This window comes from Peromyscus eremicus, chromosome 8a, assembly GCF_949786415.1.
Source record: "Peromyscus eremicus chromosome 8a, PerEre_H2_v1, whole genome shotgun sequence".
Classification (NCBI taxonomy): domain Eukaryota; kingdom Metazoa; phylum Chordata; class Mammalia; order Rodentia; family Cricetidae; genus Peromyscus; species Peromyscus eremicus.
The window spans coordinates 34,686,206-34,702,154 of record NC_081423.1 but is presented as its reverse complement, the minus strand read 5'-3'; the positions used below and the strand labels follow the sequence as shown (position 1 = coordinate 34,702,154).

Below are 15,949 nucleotides of genomic sequence, written 5' to 3'. Positions count from 1 at the left end.
ATGGACTGCCTTCCTTAGCCTTCTGGGAGGCATGCCCTGCAGGACTGGGGACCACATCACCATTGCCAGCCAGTTCTGACTGCAGACAGATCCCGGAACCAGCTGGCATTTTCCTCCTTGCATCCCCCTTCCTGAAGGCACAGAATAAACCCTTGCATTCCACAGACACCCTGAGCTCTATTCTACAGGCTTCACCAATTTCCTCTCCCCACTCCTTTTTTTTTTTTTTTTTTTACTTTTTTTTTTTTTTTTTTTTTTTTTTTAAGATTTTTCTCCCCACTCCTTTTTTAACGAGGCAAAAATCTTACTATGTAGATCAGGCTAGCTTCAAACTCATGTAAGTCCTCCTGCCTCAGCCATGTATCACCTCCCCTGGCTTGGTCCTTGTGTGTTCCAGGGCATCAGCCCGGTCATCTCAACTCCTTGTCTTTGATATGGTACTCATTTGGTCTGGGTAGGGACATCAATCCCCAAACACAAGCTAACTTGTTTTGGGAGGTTTTTATACCATAGAGGTCAAACTGGAACTAACCAGCTCCCTGATTCTGAGTGGTAAGATCGCAGGGAGTCCCTGCCACTAGGAAGAGGTACAGTGCCTTCCAGGGCCAGACTTGTATGCCCAAGCCAGGGCCAGACTCAAGGCTCAGCAGGTACACTGGGCTGGAAGGAGAGCTGTTTTTCTGGAAGCCTCTTTGCTTTGCCTGGGAGGCACCTCAGGAAGGCCGTGAGGCCAGGGTCTGCCCAGAGTGCACACTGATCCTTCCGTAGACAGAAACAGGCCAGCTACTGAGCAGCGCAGGAGGAGGGAGGTGGAGCGAGACAGTTCAGTTAAGGTTCAGGAGGAGAATGTCGGATTAAAAGAAGGAGGCAGAGAGAGAACAAAAAAATAAACGTCAATTACCGGGTAGCCATCTCGTCCTGATTGCCCCTGTGGTAATTAATAAGCCATTAATAATCAGAGTTTTGGCAGAAAACCATACGGCAATGCTTGTAACTCTCTCCAGCCACACCCCCTACTGTTCTCTGTGTGGTTTGCAGAGAACTAACACTGCTAGCTGTAGTGTGTTGTTTCAGGGGGATGCTGCCAGGGCTCTGGTGGGTCAGGTTGACAGCTACCTTCTCCTGTTAGAGGCCGTGGGGGCGGGGCTATGGGCCTTCGTCAGAGCCATCAAGGCCCTGTACCCATATGTGTCACCTCTATGTCAGTCCGGGCATAAGACAGAGGCCATGTGGTCACATAAGGCTGGAAGGAGGTGTCACAACCGCTGTGACCAAACCGGGGACTAAAAATGTCCCTTACATGAGGGATGCAGTAGACGCTCAGTTCATCCTTGCTTCTACTGGGACAGGTTGAGCTGAGAAAGTTCTGGAAGCTAGAGATAGGGGGGACGTGTACTGCTCCTGACTGTTGCTCTGTCCCCGGCTCTATTTGAGGCCATTGACATCTGAGACAGTGTCCCACACATGGACATCTACCTCCCTCTTTGAACCACCTCCTTCTTCAGTGGTAGCTTAAGAATGCCTGTTGGTTTAACCCACTTAATATTTTAACAACGGAGCCCAAACAAAACCACGCCTTAGCCCCTGCGTTTTGCATTTCCACAAGTTTGCACACGCTGCCTCGGAGGGGCCTTGGGGAACACTCTACCAGGAAGTGCACTTGTGGCCAAAAACCTACACATTTTTGTTGGCCTGTCTTTTCTTTGGCTCAAACTGATGCTACATGCACAGAGAAGCCCAGATTCCGAAGGGTGCTGATGGGGGTGGGGTGGGGATGAATCATGGGAAGTAGAAGTCAGAAGCAAAATGGCTCATCTGAGAAGAATTCCTTTGGAAGGTGAACTTTGGCTCCTGTTGACTGTCAGTGTGCTGCTTGAATGGATGCATAGGGGTTTATCTGGCCCTGAGAATCTGCCAAGAGGAATCAAAGGCAGATACATCCATAACCAGGAGAAAGTGGGATTCCCAGGGCCATGGAGTCTCTGCCATTAAAGCAGCCTCTGGCTAAGGCAAACTCCAAGCTTCCCTTCACACCCTCTTTAAATGAAGTGACATTTTTACCTCCGCCAGCCAGCCAGGCTCACCAAGTCCCAGCTGGGAGCAAGACATGCTGGTTAAGAAGAAAAAGGAACCCCAGGATCCAGTTTTCAAGCCAGGCATTGTCTTGGAGCTACAATTTCAGCAGCCACAGAACACTTCAGAGATATGAGCTAGCGCTTAGCATTTTTTGTTCACAAAGTTGAACCTATGATTTGGGGAGGAGTTGCTAGGTTCGTGTGAGCTCTCTTGAAAAGAAGCCGGTCTAGAGTGTTCTACTGGGCAAGGCAAGCTCAGGGATTTCTTTTACTATTTAAGAACTAATTCAGCCTCTGCCTGGGATGGATCCTTTTTTGTGTTTGTTTATTTCTGAGATAGGTTCTCATGTAACCCAAGCTGGCCTCAATCTCCCTATGTAGCCAAGGATAGCCAAGATCTTCCTGCCTTCAGTTCCCAAATGCTGGAATTATAGGTGTGTATTACCACACAGGGCTGTTTTTTTTTTTTTTTGAGATGGGGTTTCTTTGTGTAAAAGCCCCGACTTTTCTGACTTTCCTGGAACTCATTTTGTAGACCAGGCTAGCCTTGAACTCACAGAGCTCTGCTTGCCTCTGCCTCCCAAGTGCTAGGATTAAAAAGATGTGTTTTATGTGGTGCTGGGGATCAAACCCAGGGCTTGTACATGCCAGGCAAGCACTCTACCAATTGAACTACATCCCGGCCATTTTCTTTGTTTTTAAACCACACATTTCTCTAACCAAAAAGCTGAGTCCCTGGGAGTTGATTTCATAGAGAGAACCAAATAAATGTCTTATCTTTCTGGAAAACAGCACAAAGTCCGAGACACTTACTGGAGGACCTGCAAAACACAAGCAGGAGAGCCGCTGTCAGCATGGAAGGGTTCCCGCCCTGTCCTCAGCACACCCCTGGCCACTCCCCACCGCATCAGCTCAAGGCGCCATGGGGTCACAGTATTGCCCACAATGGCCTTGTAAACAAGGGTCAGTCACAGAACCAAGAAGAGATACTTTCATCCTTGGAGGGGCCTGGGTGGCCACGTGGGAGGCAGTGATGGTTCCCACATGCATGGGTTCATGTGTTCATCGTTTGAGGCTGGTTGGCACTTATTTGTGTTACACTCTGGAAAAGCTAAAAGTGAATTAGATCTTGCTTGTTCAATGAGCAGGTTTTTGGGTTTTACCAGGGAGGAGAGAGATAAAGAGGAAAAAACATTTTGGGTAGAGGGAAGTATGGGGGTGAAGGCATGTGACATGAAGCCCAGCTCTGGGGTTAGATGTGCATGAGGAGATTGAAGGAACAGTCTAGAAATTGTGGTAGTGGCTGTGATGAGGCTTGTCCACAGAAGAAAACGGATGCTGACTCTGGCCTCTGAACATATATGTGCACACACACACACACACACACACACACACATGCACACACACACACACACACACACACACGCATACCTACACTCAAGTACACAAACATACACACACACACACACACACACACATACACACACACACACAATACTTGAAAAAAATTGTGCCTGTATTTAACAGGCTATTGTCATTATTCTCCAAGTATAACAACAATTTGCATCTCATTTACATTGTATCAGGCACTTAGAGATGATTTAGTGTATCTGTGAGGATGTGGGTAGGTTATACACAAATATAAAGTCGTTCTACATAAGGGACTTCAGCATTGGTGGGTCCCATGGGTACGAAGGTTAATGTCAGTTAAGGGGCAGGGCATCCTGGAAGATGGCCTCTCAGTTCCCCAAAGCAATGTACCTCCCACAGATGCATGCTTCCACCAAACCTGTAACTCCTCTGTTCCCATCACACCTCAGACCCTACCCTGTAGGATGAGGCAGCCCCTGACAGTCTGCATGGCCAATGGTGAGCCCGGAGCCTTGTGGGTAGGGAAGGGGACCCAGCAGTGAGGACAAGAGTGAAGAGCCTAGCGGAGTGTTCCTTCAACACACACTTAGAAAAGAACAAAACAAAACAAAACAAAAAACAAACAAATCAAAAATAGGGGGCCTATCCTGGCCTGGCCTGCTCGGGAAGGGGGCTCAACTCGGTCTAGAGGGGGAGACAGAATGAATTATCAGAGCAAGGCAGGATCAGGATGGAGAGAAACAGAGATGGAAAAGTCTGAAACATGCTTCCAAATCCTGGGCTTTTCCTGAGATGGAAACGGAGCAGGGGAGGGAGGCCCAGCCAAGCACAAGGTCTGTTCCATGTTATGGAGAGAGGAGGGCTTGATGCTGTGGGCAGTGGCAGGGGCCAGGGTGGGCGCTGAAGATTCAACATGGATGAAGGCTGCAAGAAAGGCCAGAACAGACACTCGAGTGCCCTGCCAGCATCCCTGGCAGGTCCCGGCAGTGGCGTTAGGAAGACGCGAGAGCCTGGAGATGCTTGACAAAAGGAGAGACAGGACTTTCTGACTGATGGATGGTGGGAGAGGATGTTCATGAAGGCAGGAGAGGTGGTCAAGATTTTTGACTGGATGTATTAATATTCCCACCAATGGTAACAGAAGCTGTGTTTACCCCAAATCTAGACTGGAGCCTAGCAGGGTGTGGACAACATAAATTCTGAACTTAATGATTGACTTTGCTTCCGGTCTTCCAAAGAAGACAAAAGCCACTGGAAAGACTCACTGATCATCTTGAGACTAGATGAACCTGCCTGTCTGCACCTGTCCATGTGCCTGCCCCTGGGTCCATCCTCCTATTCATGCCCCTCAGGTTCCTGGAGGCACTGACCCGCTCCAAAATTAAGGCCAGCTTTCTCCTTTGCCTTTCCTGGAGTGAACTGGCATCTGACAGCTGCTGATGCCCACCCAGCTCAGGGCCTGGCTGGTACACACACTAATAAACAGGCACTAAGGAGACAAGGGCAAGAAGGGCAGGAGCTGCCTGTGGGGCCAGCACCCCGCTAAACCCTTTGCACTTGACTTTCTTACAGAGTTTACAGGCTCAGCACAGCTGCTGGAGGCAGATTCTGTGGTCTGTAGCAAGTGGTAACTCAAGAGATGGCTTGGGAGGGGGCATGGCTTAGGTCATCCAGGGGTCCCTGCTTAGAAAGTGAGGCTGGTTCAGGTCCCCCAGTGGACCACATGGTGCATCCCCCCCGCCCAGCCTGGCTCCACAACGTGTTTTGCTCTCTGACCCTTGGGCACACAGCTTTCAAACATATGTTCTAATCCCCAGAATGTGGGAGCAATTAAATGCGAGCCAGATGACTTGGCTTGAGGAAGTAGGGGGTTTTCTGAGTCTCAGGACTGTCTACGGAGTGGCTGTGGCCTGCCAGGGCTTCCCAATCTGGGAGCCATGCTCACCCACACCTTGGGGGGGGGGTAGGAGGGACTGACTGCCTGGGTGGGTGAGCTGCTTTTTTGGTGCTGACAGATGGGTGGTGGGTCTGGGAGCCCACCCTGTCCATCTGGAGCTTTGGGCTCCTCTGAGGTCAGGCACTTCCCTAATGTCTCCCAAAGGTATGTTTGATCTTCCTGCAGAGGATTTCTGCTGGCTTGGCAGGGCCTGGCCCACACAGTGGAGGCACCATCACAGTGGAGGTGGTGGCTGTCCTTATGGCCTGAGGGTTGCTAGAGTCACTGTCCCTGTTCCCAGACTCTGCTCCTCGTCTGCCCATTTCCTGCTCTCCTTGGTCTCAATGGGTTTTCTGCCTTGCTCACTTACTAGCTATCTCCAGTGTGGTGCCAGGGCCAGGATCCACACCCTTAGAAACCAAATCCTTCCTTGCATGAGCTCAAGAACCTTCTGTTACGTTTCTCAGGATTCTCTAGGGACGAGAGTGACCCAAGGGTTTGTAAATCGAGTTTGTATGTCGATGGACTAAGGCTGAGGCAAACTCAGAGGAAGTGTGAGCTGATGAGGGGTAGAGTGGGATGAGAACTCGTATCTGTGAATGTGGCGAGTACCCATGTCTGCCTTTCTGGAAGTTGGGGAGGACTGAAGAAGAAGATGGTATGTGTGTGTGTGTGTGTGTGTGTGTGTGTGTGTGTGTGTGTGTGTGTGCTTGTGCAAGTGTGCACCCATGTGTGTACACACATCCATGTGAAACAACCAGAATAGCCCTAGCACAGGGGAAACTGAGCACAGGCTGGAGTTAGAGCACATTCCCTCTCTCACATCCATGCAAGTGTGTGCATGACACACACCACACGCCTGCACACATATGCACACAGACCTCAGGAAAAAGAAGAACAGCTGTCAGTTTTCCACTGTGTAATTTCACACTGAAGAACCAATGGCTTTGAGCCTGGCTGGACCACAGAGCGAAGATGCTCTTATTTAAACGGCATTCTAGAGAGGCTTCCAGCCTTTTGGCTGAAATGGGAACATCAGGTACAAAAATCTCCTCTCTGGAATTCAGTGTCACACAGGCTTGCCTGGGGAGGAGGCTGGCCCAGGCAATTATACCACACACGGGGCTGGGTTTCCCAGTTGCAAACTAACCAGGGGTAGGTGAGAACTCCATTCTATTTGGACCAGATGGACCTGTGGACACCGAAGGGCCGGGAGGATGCTGTCTGGGGAAAGGCTTTGATTGGGAGAGACTAAGGAACTGGTCCCACGGAGGGCAGGGGTGTCTGTGGTAGGATAACATTCCAGTTCGCTCCTGTCCCAGCACTCTGAAAGAGTCTTTCTCCCAGGGGCACAGGAAGAGGCCTGCTTTCCATAACGGAAGGGGACAATGTCAGTGTGTGCCTGTGTGTGACACTATCTAGAAATAAACACCAGGCTCATCCAAAGTCAACCGGAGAGGGACAGCTGCTCTGTGTGGCTCTCACTGGCTCTGTCCGGGAGAAACACCTCACATGAGGGATGCAGAGGGGGAGGTGTTGCCTTGATTAGTGGCCGACCTTAGATGGGACAGTGTTTTCCTTGCAGCCTTGTTTCTTATTCTGCAAATTGGGGGCAAGAACATATTCTCATCTCACAGTCCTCTGGGGATCCTGTGAAATGGAGGATTCTGAAGGACCCAGCACAGAGCTGCAGGTGTGTGCACAGACTCTAGGTTGTCCATGCTTCTCAGCTGCTCTGAAAAGTGCTACGATGAGCAGGGGTGTGCAGGTGTTCCTCCCCCACAGTGGCTTCCTTTCTTGTATATATATGCAAAGCTGGTGTCATTGGGTCATACAACCCTTTGAGGAAACTCCATATTGATTTCCACTATGGCACCTCCACTAAGAGTGGGCGGAGATTCGCTCTCTGCACCAGCACACGCTGTCTTCAGTCCTTTGGTAACAGCTGTTCCCGTGGGGCAAGGTGATGCACCGGACAGTTCTGATTTGCACTGACCTGATGGTTAGTGGTGAGAACATTGCCCCCTGTTGGATATTTTTTCTTTTGTTAAGTTTTTCTCCCCCTCCCCCGTCCTCTTCTTTTGAGAAAGGCTGACCTGGAACTCACTATTTGGCCTTGAGTTTAGGATGATTCTGCTTCAGTCCCCTTGGTGCTGGGATAACATACCTACCCCACCCAACTGCTGGTGGCCATTTGTGTGTCTTCTTTTGAGAAATGTCATTTTAGATCTGTATCCGGTTTTCGTGTGCATGTGTTCATATATGTGCTGGTGCACATGTGTGCATGCTGAAGTCAGCCTCAAGTGTCATTTCTCAGTCAATATCCATAGTGTTTTAGAAACAGGGTCTTTTCACTGGCCCGTGTGTGTGTGTGTGTGTGTGTGTGTGTGTGTGTGTGTGTGTGTCCAATTCTGCAAAGCTGGCCAGCCAGTTTCAGGAATTTATCTGCTTATTTCTGTCTCCTCAGCCCTGGATTACAAATGCAGGCCACCATGGCATTTTACAAGGGTGCTGGGCATCAAGTTTGGCTCCTCATGCTTGAGCTACAAGCGCGTTGCTGACTGAGCCGTCTCCACAGCCCCTGTCATGGGCTTTTGGGTGAACTGAGGCACATTATATTTTGTCCTGAAAAAGGTGACAGAGCTTCTCATCTCCTTCCAAAAATGATGTCAGCGAGTAGACAGTGAAAGACAAGGAAACCTTTGTAGGAAGAAAACAAGAACTGAAGGCTGAGGCGGGCGCCAGGCAGGCATGCAGTGGGCCATGACACACAAGGCAGAACAAAGGGAGCTAGCTCCCAGAGTTCAACATAAACCTCCTTCAGCTTCTGGGAGTCAGACACTCAGAGAAAAATGAAGGGCATTTGCTCCCAGTGAATTCTGGGAACTTATGGGAGGGCTTCTGTAAGAGAAAAAGAAACCCAGATCCAGCTCCCAGGAGAAGAGTGGAACATCCATTGAATCTGTGCTGGCTTTTGTTGGGCCCAGTCAGCCTGGGGTCCTTTTGTTGGCGGCGGGGGTGGGGGATGTTATGGATTATGCTCATTGTCAATGAAAAACTGATTGGCTGATAGCAGGGCAAGAAGAGATTAGATGATACAGCCTGATGCAGAGAGAATGATGGGAGGAGGAAGGGCAGAGTCAGGAGAGTCGAGGAGGAGACACCAGCCAGCCACCCAGGAAGCAAGACATGCTAGAGGACAGGTAAAGCCATGAGCCACGTGGCAGTACATAGATTATTAGAAATGGGTCAATTTAAATGTAAGGGTTAGCTAGTAACAAGTCTGAGCTATTGGCTGAGCATTTATAATTTATATTCAGCTTCTGAGTCGGTTATTTGGGACTGGGGCGGTCAGGACAGGAAACATCTGCCTACATACGGCATTCCAATGTGTGGCTGAAATTTCCACATAAAACCTGACAGAGCTTCTAAAAGGATTCCAGACACACAAGAATGGAGTTAAGCATGGCTTCTTGGTAGCTGCATTTTCTGGGGTGGGCTCTGTTTGCTGGCAACGAGCAGAGGCACAGCTCCTTTAAGAGATGGCTTTCTGGCTCCGTGCTAGTGGCAAAAATGGGCAGCTCTTTTCAGAGGCCCTGCTATGGTGTTTATGAGCAGTGAGTGGCATGCTACTTGGTGGCAGCATGGACCCAGAAACTTCCCAGAGTTGGAATGGTAAACATGGCCCCTAGAGCTGGCAGTAAACATTCCTCTACCATAAGACTAGCCTCAGGGAACTGAGGGGGAGGAGCCAGCTGCCAACATGCCATGATTTAAGTTACACAGCAGTTTTGTTTTTTGGTTTTTCGAGACAGGGTTTCTCTGTGTAGTTTTGCGCCTTTCCTGGAACTCACTCTGTAGATCAGGCTGGCCTCAAACTCACAGAGATCCGCCTGGCTCTGCCTTCCCAGTGCTGGGGTTAAAGGCCTTTTTTTTTTTGTCATGCAGACAGAAAAGGTTACAAACACACAGTAAGGACAAAGACAAAAGGAGCCTCTGTCTGGGTCACAGTGTGTTTGAAAATGTGCATAGACTTGGGAGAGAGAAGAAAGGGTATATATAGTCTTAGATTTAAAAAATATAGTTTGAAAATCATAAAGTAAAGTCCTTAAAAAGGGAGTAAAGTAATGTAAGAGAAATAAGCCTTGTTAGGATGGGAAATACACAGAGAGTCTGAATCCTGTATGTTATTGTGTTGTCTTTGAATTTTTTTGGCTGCTAAGAGACATTGGATTATGGAAACTGCTAGATTAAACCAACCTATATATTTTAAAAATGTCTTGGCTTCAAAATGTAAGTCAAAAGATATATTACTTTGGGGGAGAGGTTATGCTTTTATTTCCACAGGAAATGAGAGGCTAAGTATTCATTCTGGGTTAAGGAAAATCAGGTTTGATTGAGAAAGAATCCCTGACAAAAATCTGGGTGTAAACATAAAGAAATAAACCTAAAAGAACTACAAGACACATGATGTATGTTTTACCTGCTCAAACATAAAACAAAAAAAATCATCTCTGGGTGGTTTATATACAGTGCACACTCTATACTTGTACTAGTACAGATATGTATGTTACCTTTAAAAGTTTATATATTTTCTGAAAGGGGACCACACCAATAAAAAGAGATGGACCAAGTGATCCAGCATCCAGAACAGCTTCCAGGCTGCTGATTGAGATGATCTAGCCTCACAGATTACTACAGCCAAGACCTAACACTTATCCTAAATTTTCTCAGGGTCCCCCCAAAATTACCAGTGCCCCCAATAAGCAGGAAGTAGCTTAGAGAACTATGCCCACATTCCAAAAAATGGTATAAGGATATTTATTATCATATAAGGGGGGTTGGTTACAAGTTGTTATTGGTAATGGTCAGGAAAAAAGCTGAAAAAAGGAGATTAGATTCAGGGATCTCATTCTAAAAAGAAAAAGGGGATATAGAAATGGTAGGGTAAAAGGGTAGATTATTGAATCTACTTTAATTAAAAAACAATTGCTAATCTTAAATATTTTACATTGGTATGGATTTTGGTTTATTGATACATATTTAAAGTTAATTTTGTTATACTGTATATATACTTCTACTCTGGGGTATTGTACTTATGCAGCTCATTTAAAAATGTAATGTATAATTAAGAAATACAGATTAACAGTCATCTATAATAGTCAAACTTATAGTCAAGTTAGGTATGTTTTCAAGGTCATATACAGATATATTTGGGTAGATAGATGGTCTTCAAACACTTAAAAGACCTACAGAATATGGCATTTAATATGTTTAATAATCTAAGGCTTTTCATGATAGTGAGATACATCTGTTTCTGGCAGCACCAATCTACTTCAGAGAAGATGATGGGCATTAAAAAAACTCCACAAGGAGTTTGCTTTCTTTGTGGCAAAAGCTAGCCATGTGGGCAAAGAAACTGCCCTTGCCTCAATTGCTGACAGTTACTGTCCAAACTGGACCAGTAGGACACAAGAAAGGTGATTGCCAAACTTTGCCAAGACAAGGTAGGACAGTCTTTCAGAATTCCCTGCTTCACAAGAAAGTCTGTCAGATATGCTAGGCCTGTAGGCCAGAATTGGATGCCCTAACATTGCAGAGAAACTTTGGGTGATTGTCCAGGCAGCCTGAAGTCCTTGTCATTAGGTAACATTTTATCCTTCTGGGTTCTTTGACGGAGTTAAGGACGAAAGAGTTATAATTATAGTTTTCCTTAGTTATAACAGAAAGTAAATTAGATATAAAACTTTAGACTCACCAAGATAAGATAGATAATTAAGTATTTTTTCTAATATTGCCAAACACAAATGGATTGGATATTATTACTATAATTATTATTTAATAACTGTTTTTGTTGTGTATAATTTTACTATGTTAAGTATAAAACCTTTTTTAATTAGACAAAGAGGGAGAAATGTTATCGATTATGTTCATTGTTAATAAAAAAACTGATTGATTGAGAGCAGGGCAAGAAAAGATTGGGTGAGACAGCCTGACATAGAGAGAATGATGGGAGGAGGAAGGGCAGAGTCAGGAGAGTCGAGGAGGAGACACCAGCCAGCCACCCAGGAAGCAAGACATGCTAGAGGACAGGTAAAGCCATGAGCCACGTGGCAATAGATTATTAGAAATGGGTCAATTTAAATGTAAGAGTTAGCTAGTAACAAGTCTGAGCTATTGGCTGAGCATTTATAATTCATATTCAGCCTCTGAGTTGGTTATTTGACACCAGGCAGTTGGGACAGGAAACATTCATTTACAGGGGTCCCTCTGGCCTCATGGCTCCTCACAACTGTGCCCTGTCTGTGATGTTATTTAAGAGAGGATTGTACATTCACTAGCCCATGCATGTATTTACATGCCAGATGCTGGAGGTGGGTGTAGCCCCAGCCATGGGGTTACAGAATGTTTACTTTCTTTCTTCCTGTCTTCCTTCCTTCCTTCCTTCCTTCCTTCCTTCCTTCCTTTCTTTTTCTTTTCTTTTCTTTTTTTTTTTTTTGGTTTTTTGAGACAGGGTTTCTCTGTGTAGCTCTGGCTGTCCTGGAACTCACTCCATAGACCAGGCTGTCCTGGAACTGTAGACCAGGCTGGCGCCTCAAACTCACAGAGATCTGCCTGCCTCTGCCTCCTGAGCGCTGGGATTAAAGGCATACCCCACCACTGCCTGGCACAGAATGCTTTCTTAGAGGAGCCACCTGAGCTTGATTTTTGAGGATAAAGAGAAATGAACATACAGTAAGAGCTCAGGTAGAGAAAAACAATCTGGACCAGGGGAGGACTTGAAGGTTCAGAGGTCACAAGGCCCTGGAAGCCACAGGGAGGCTGTATGTGGGGGACAGGGTAGGTGGTGAGAGCTATGGGAGGCTGCAGCCCCGAGGACAGAGAAGGCAGCAGAGGTATGAGATAAACTGAAGAGGGGAAGGGAATGATCAGGGACACCGCAGAGGAAGCAAGTGGCTGGATGTTACCTCCCTGTGGTGGGGAAGCCTGGGGAGGAGACAGGGTGATGTTGTGTTCAGAGGGGTATGAGGGAGGGAGGGAGGGACCATCAGTGTCCTGGGGCAGCTGGGGCCACAGGACTGGGATGCTGTGGGGGGAGAGAAGTGAGGACCAAGGGCAGACTCATTTGAGAGGCAAGTGGGACCCAAATGAGGAGACTGAGATGTCAAGGTCAGTGACGTGTATGCAATGCGTGTGTGTGGAAACTGGCTGAAGGGAGCCAGAAATACTCAGGGTCGGGAGGGGCCGGTGAGGGTCCAGAGAGACAAAGGCAGTGAGGAGTGAGCAGTTCTGTACTCTCTCAGCTGTTTATGCATGCTCATGGGATCATTAGCTCAGAAAACACAGAACCAGGAAGCAGCATCAGACATCCAGGGGGAAAGAACTCCAACTGCCTATCCATAATCAATCTATCACACTTAAAAATAGAACTCTCCAGTCCTTAGGCAGCAAATGTGTCATCTGACGCACAGATTTTGCACCAATCTCACCCACAGCTCTGAATGTTTCTCTTATGTACATAATTGCCTCAAGTGCATTCAGCTGAGCTGAGATTATTAACATCCACCCATAGCACATGTCCTGTATTCTCAAGCCAGTACAAATGAACACCAAAGGGGATGTGGGCACGTCAGTGTTTAAATTGGTTTAAAAATGTGTGTGTGTGTGTGTGTGTGTGTGTGTGTGTGTGTGTGTGTGTGTATGTGTGAAGGTATGTACACGTGAGTGTAGTACCCACAGACGCCAGAAGAGGGCATTAGGTCCCCTGAAGCTGGAGACATGAGGTTCTTAGCCATACAATGTGGGTGTTGGGAACCAAACTTGGGTCCCTTTTAAGAGCAGCAAGTGCCATTGAAGTCATCTCTCTGGTTCCCTGATTTTTTTCCTGATTGATGACTAAGAAAGAAAGGAGGGGGGAGGAAGAAAAAGAGGGAGAGACAGAAGAAAGGGAGGAAGAAAGGAAGGAAGGGAGGAAGAAAGGAAGGGAGGAAGGAAGGGAGAAGTAGAGAAGGAAGAAAGACAAAGACATGTCGTGCTATAGCCATGTTGCCATTAGTTACTTTGGCCAATTTGATGTCACAGATGTGAGAAGGTGGGACAGAAGGAGTAGATGATTCTTGGGGAATAGTGGTCAAAATTTTGGGGGAGAGGACAAACTATGAGGGACCCTGCAGAGTAAGTTCATTTTGGATGCAATGAAGGTAACGGGGGGGGGATAGGGAGGGGGGGGCGGCTGTGGGGACAGGGGAGCCTGGGGTTTGCATGGAGGAAGGTGGTGAAAACCTTTGGTTCTGGTAAAGGTAGGAGGAGCAGGGTCTGGGAGGGCGCTGAGATCTACAGGGGACCTGTGTCCTGTGACGGTCCCATGACAGAGAGCTGGCAAGGTTTCTGCCTGCTGTCATAGAGGGGGGCTGTTTACAAATGGGTGATCAAGAATTGAGTTTCTAACGCTGACAGATGAAGAGGAGGCTGAAGACAGAGAGGGGCCAGTTTGGGAATTGTAGATGCCAAGAAGCCAAGAAAAGGCGCCATGAGGCATGGTGGCCCAGAGGTAGTAGCTGGCATTTAAGAAGAGAGACATGATCCAGGAAATAGGTGGTTGGCACCTCTGGCTGGGCCCAGGGTCTGTGGTGTGTCTCTCAGCTAAGGCTTAGGAATTAAAAAAACTGGACTCACCTGGGTCACCTCTGCGTCCAGGTTTGCCACGCCGTCCAGGGGGACCTAGATAAGAAAACAAGGATTGATTCATTGAGAAGGAAAGCCAGTGTATACATGCATATGCATATGGCCTCTGGCTGCCAGCTCCCCACCACCAGTGGAGCTGACGGAGCCCACTCATCCATACCCACAGAGCACCCTGCCTGAGACTAGTGGAAGGAGATGGTGGAGGGACCCCGCCCCCTCGGCCACTCCCTCCCTGCCTTTGCTCTTCTAGGCCATGCTTCACCCTCTTCACCCACTGCGATTCATTTACTCATCCCTAGGCCTTCTCCAAGCTAAGAGTTACTCCTGGGACAAACTTCAGGCTTGGGAGAGATCTGAAGGTGAAAACTTCTGAAGGTGAGAGTTTTCTCACAACAGCCCCCCAAAATGCTTTGCAGTGTTCCATAAAATGAAACAAGACCCACAAGGTACAAACGAATACCGTCCCGGTCAGGATATTCCAGGATAAATTTGGCAGTCACAGGCACCACACAGGCATCACGATGTCCCTTTCACTTCTTTCCACAGCTCACTTGAGCCTCCATCCTTCAACCCCGGGAGCTGCTCACACATGTGTGCTTTAGTGTGGGCCACAGGCATATCACTACGTGTTCTCTGCTGATCCAGGCCTCCTTTCACGGGTTGAAGCCTCTCTCAATTTATATTGCCCTCCACCCTTGTCAGTCCCCAGGCCTGAAGGATCTGAATATTAAAAGAAGGCTCCAAGTCACAGGCCAGCCTTGTGCCCTGAATCTGAGGTTCTCACATTCGGTTGTGTGTGACAATGGGGTCTGAGGTGCTTGCAGAATACACTGCAAACATCACCTGTGGCCCTCTGCACTGGGCTCCGCCTTCCTGTCCACTTCCCTGAAGTCTGATTGCTCCGCACAGACAGAAAGCTATATGTATTTGTTGATGAATTAATTCTTCTCTCCTTTCTTTCTCTTTTCTTTGTTTTTTCTTTCTTCTTTTTGAGACAAAGTTTCTCTGTGTAACCACCCTGTCCTGGAACTCCCTCTGTAGACCAGGCTGGCCTCGAACTCACAGAGATCTGCCTGTCTCTGCCTCCCAAGTGCTGGGATCAAAGGTGTGTGCCACCACTGCCTGGCTTCTTTTCTTTCTTTTTTTTAGCTGAGCTGTGCACCTTTAATCCCAGCACTCTAGAGGCAGAGGTGGTGGATCTCTGTGAGGACCAGGCTGACCTGCTCTACATAGTGAGAATTTGTCTTGAACAAAGCAAAACAAAACAAATGAAAACCCAACCTGAAACAAAATCAAAACCAAAAATGTTTATTTATGTGTCTGTGTGAGCATATGCACACCTGTGTGCAAGAGCTTACAGAGGCCAGGAGAGGACATCAGATCCCCTGGAGCCTGGGGTTATAGGCAGCTGTAAGCAGCCTGATGTAGGTACCAGTAGCTGAATTCTGATCCTCCACAAAAGCAGTAAGCCCTTTTGACTGCTGAGCCACGTCTCTAGCCCCTTGGTTGAATTTTGCAAGTGACATTTGTCCTACTTAGGGTTACTATTGCTATGATGAAACACCATGACCAAAAGCAACTTGGAGAGGAAAGGGTTTCTTTGGCTCAATGCTTCCACATCACTGTTCATCATTAAAGGAAGTCAGGACAGGAACTCAAACAGGGCAGGAGCCTGGAGGCAGGAGCTGAGGCCGAGGCCACGGAGAAGTGCTCCTAACTGGCTTGGTCCTTATGACTTTCTCAGCCTACTTTCTTATTGAACCCAGGACCTATCAGCTCAGGGTGGCACTACCCACAATGGGCTGGGCTCTCTCTCACCAATCACTGATTAAGAAAATGCCCAAATCAGTCAGTGGTGGAACACACTTTTAATCCCAGCACT

General features: G+C 47.7%; 1 protein-coding gene across 1 annotated transcript in view; it reads right to left on the bottom strand.

Annotated features, from left to right (window-relative positions):
• The window catches only part of Col23a1 (collagen type XXIII alpha 1 chain), a 304,345-nt gene that overhangs the window by 51,494 nt on the left and 236,902 nt on the right, over positions 1–15,949 (bottom strand). The window contains exons 3-5 of the mRNA XM_059270491.1: positions 14,059–14,103; positions 2,889–2,896; positions 902–928 (exon numbers count right to left, since the gene is read on the bottom strand). Of these exons, the coding sequence (XP_059126474.1) occupies positions 902–928; positions 2,889–2,896; positions 14,059–14,103 (80 nt within the window). The remainder of the gene's footprint in view (positions 1–901; positions 929–2,888; positions 2,897–14,058; positions 14,104–15,949) is intronic.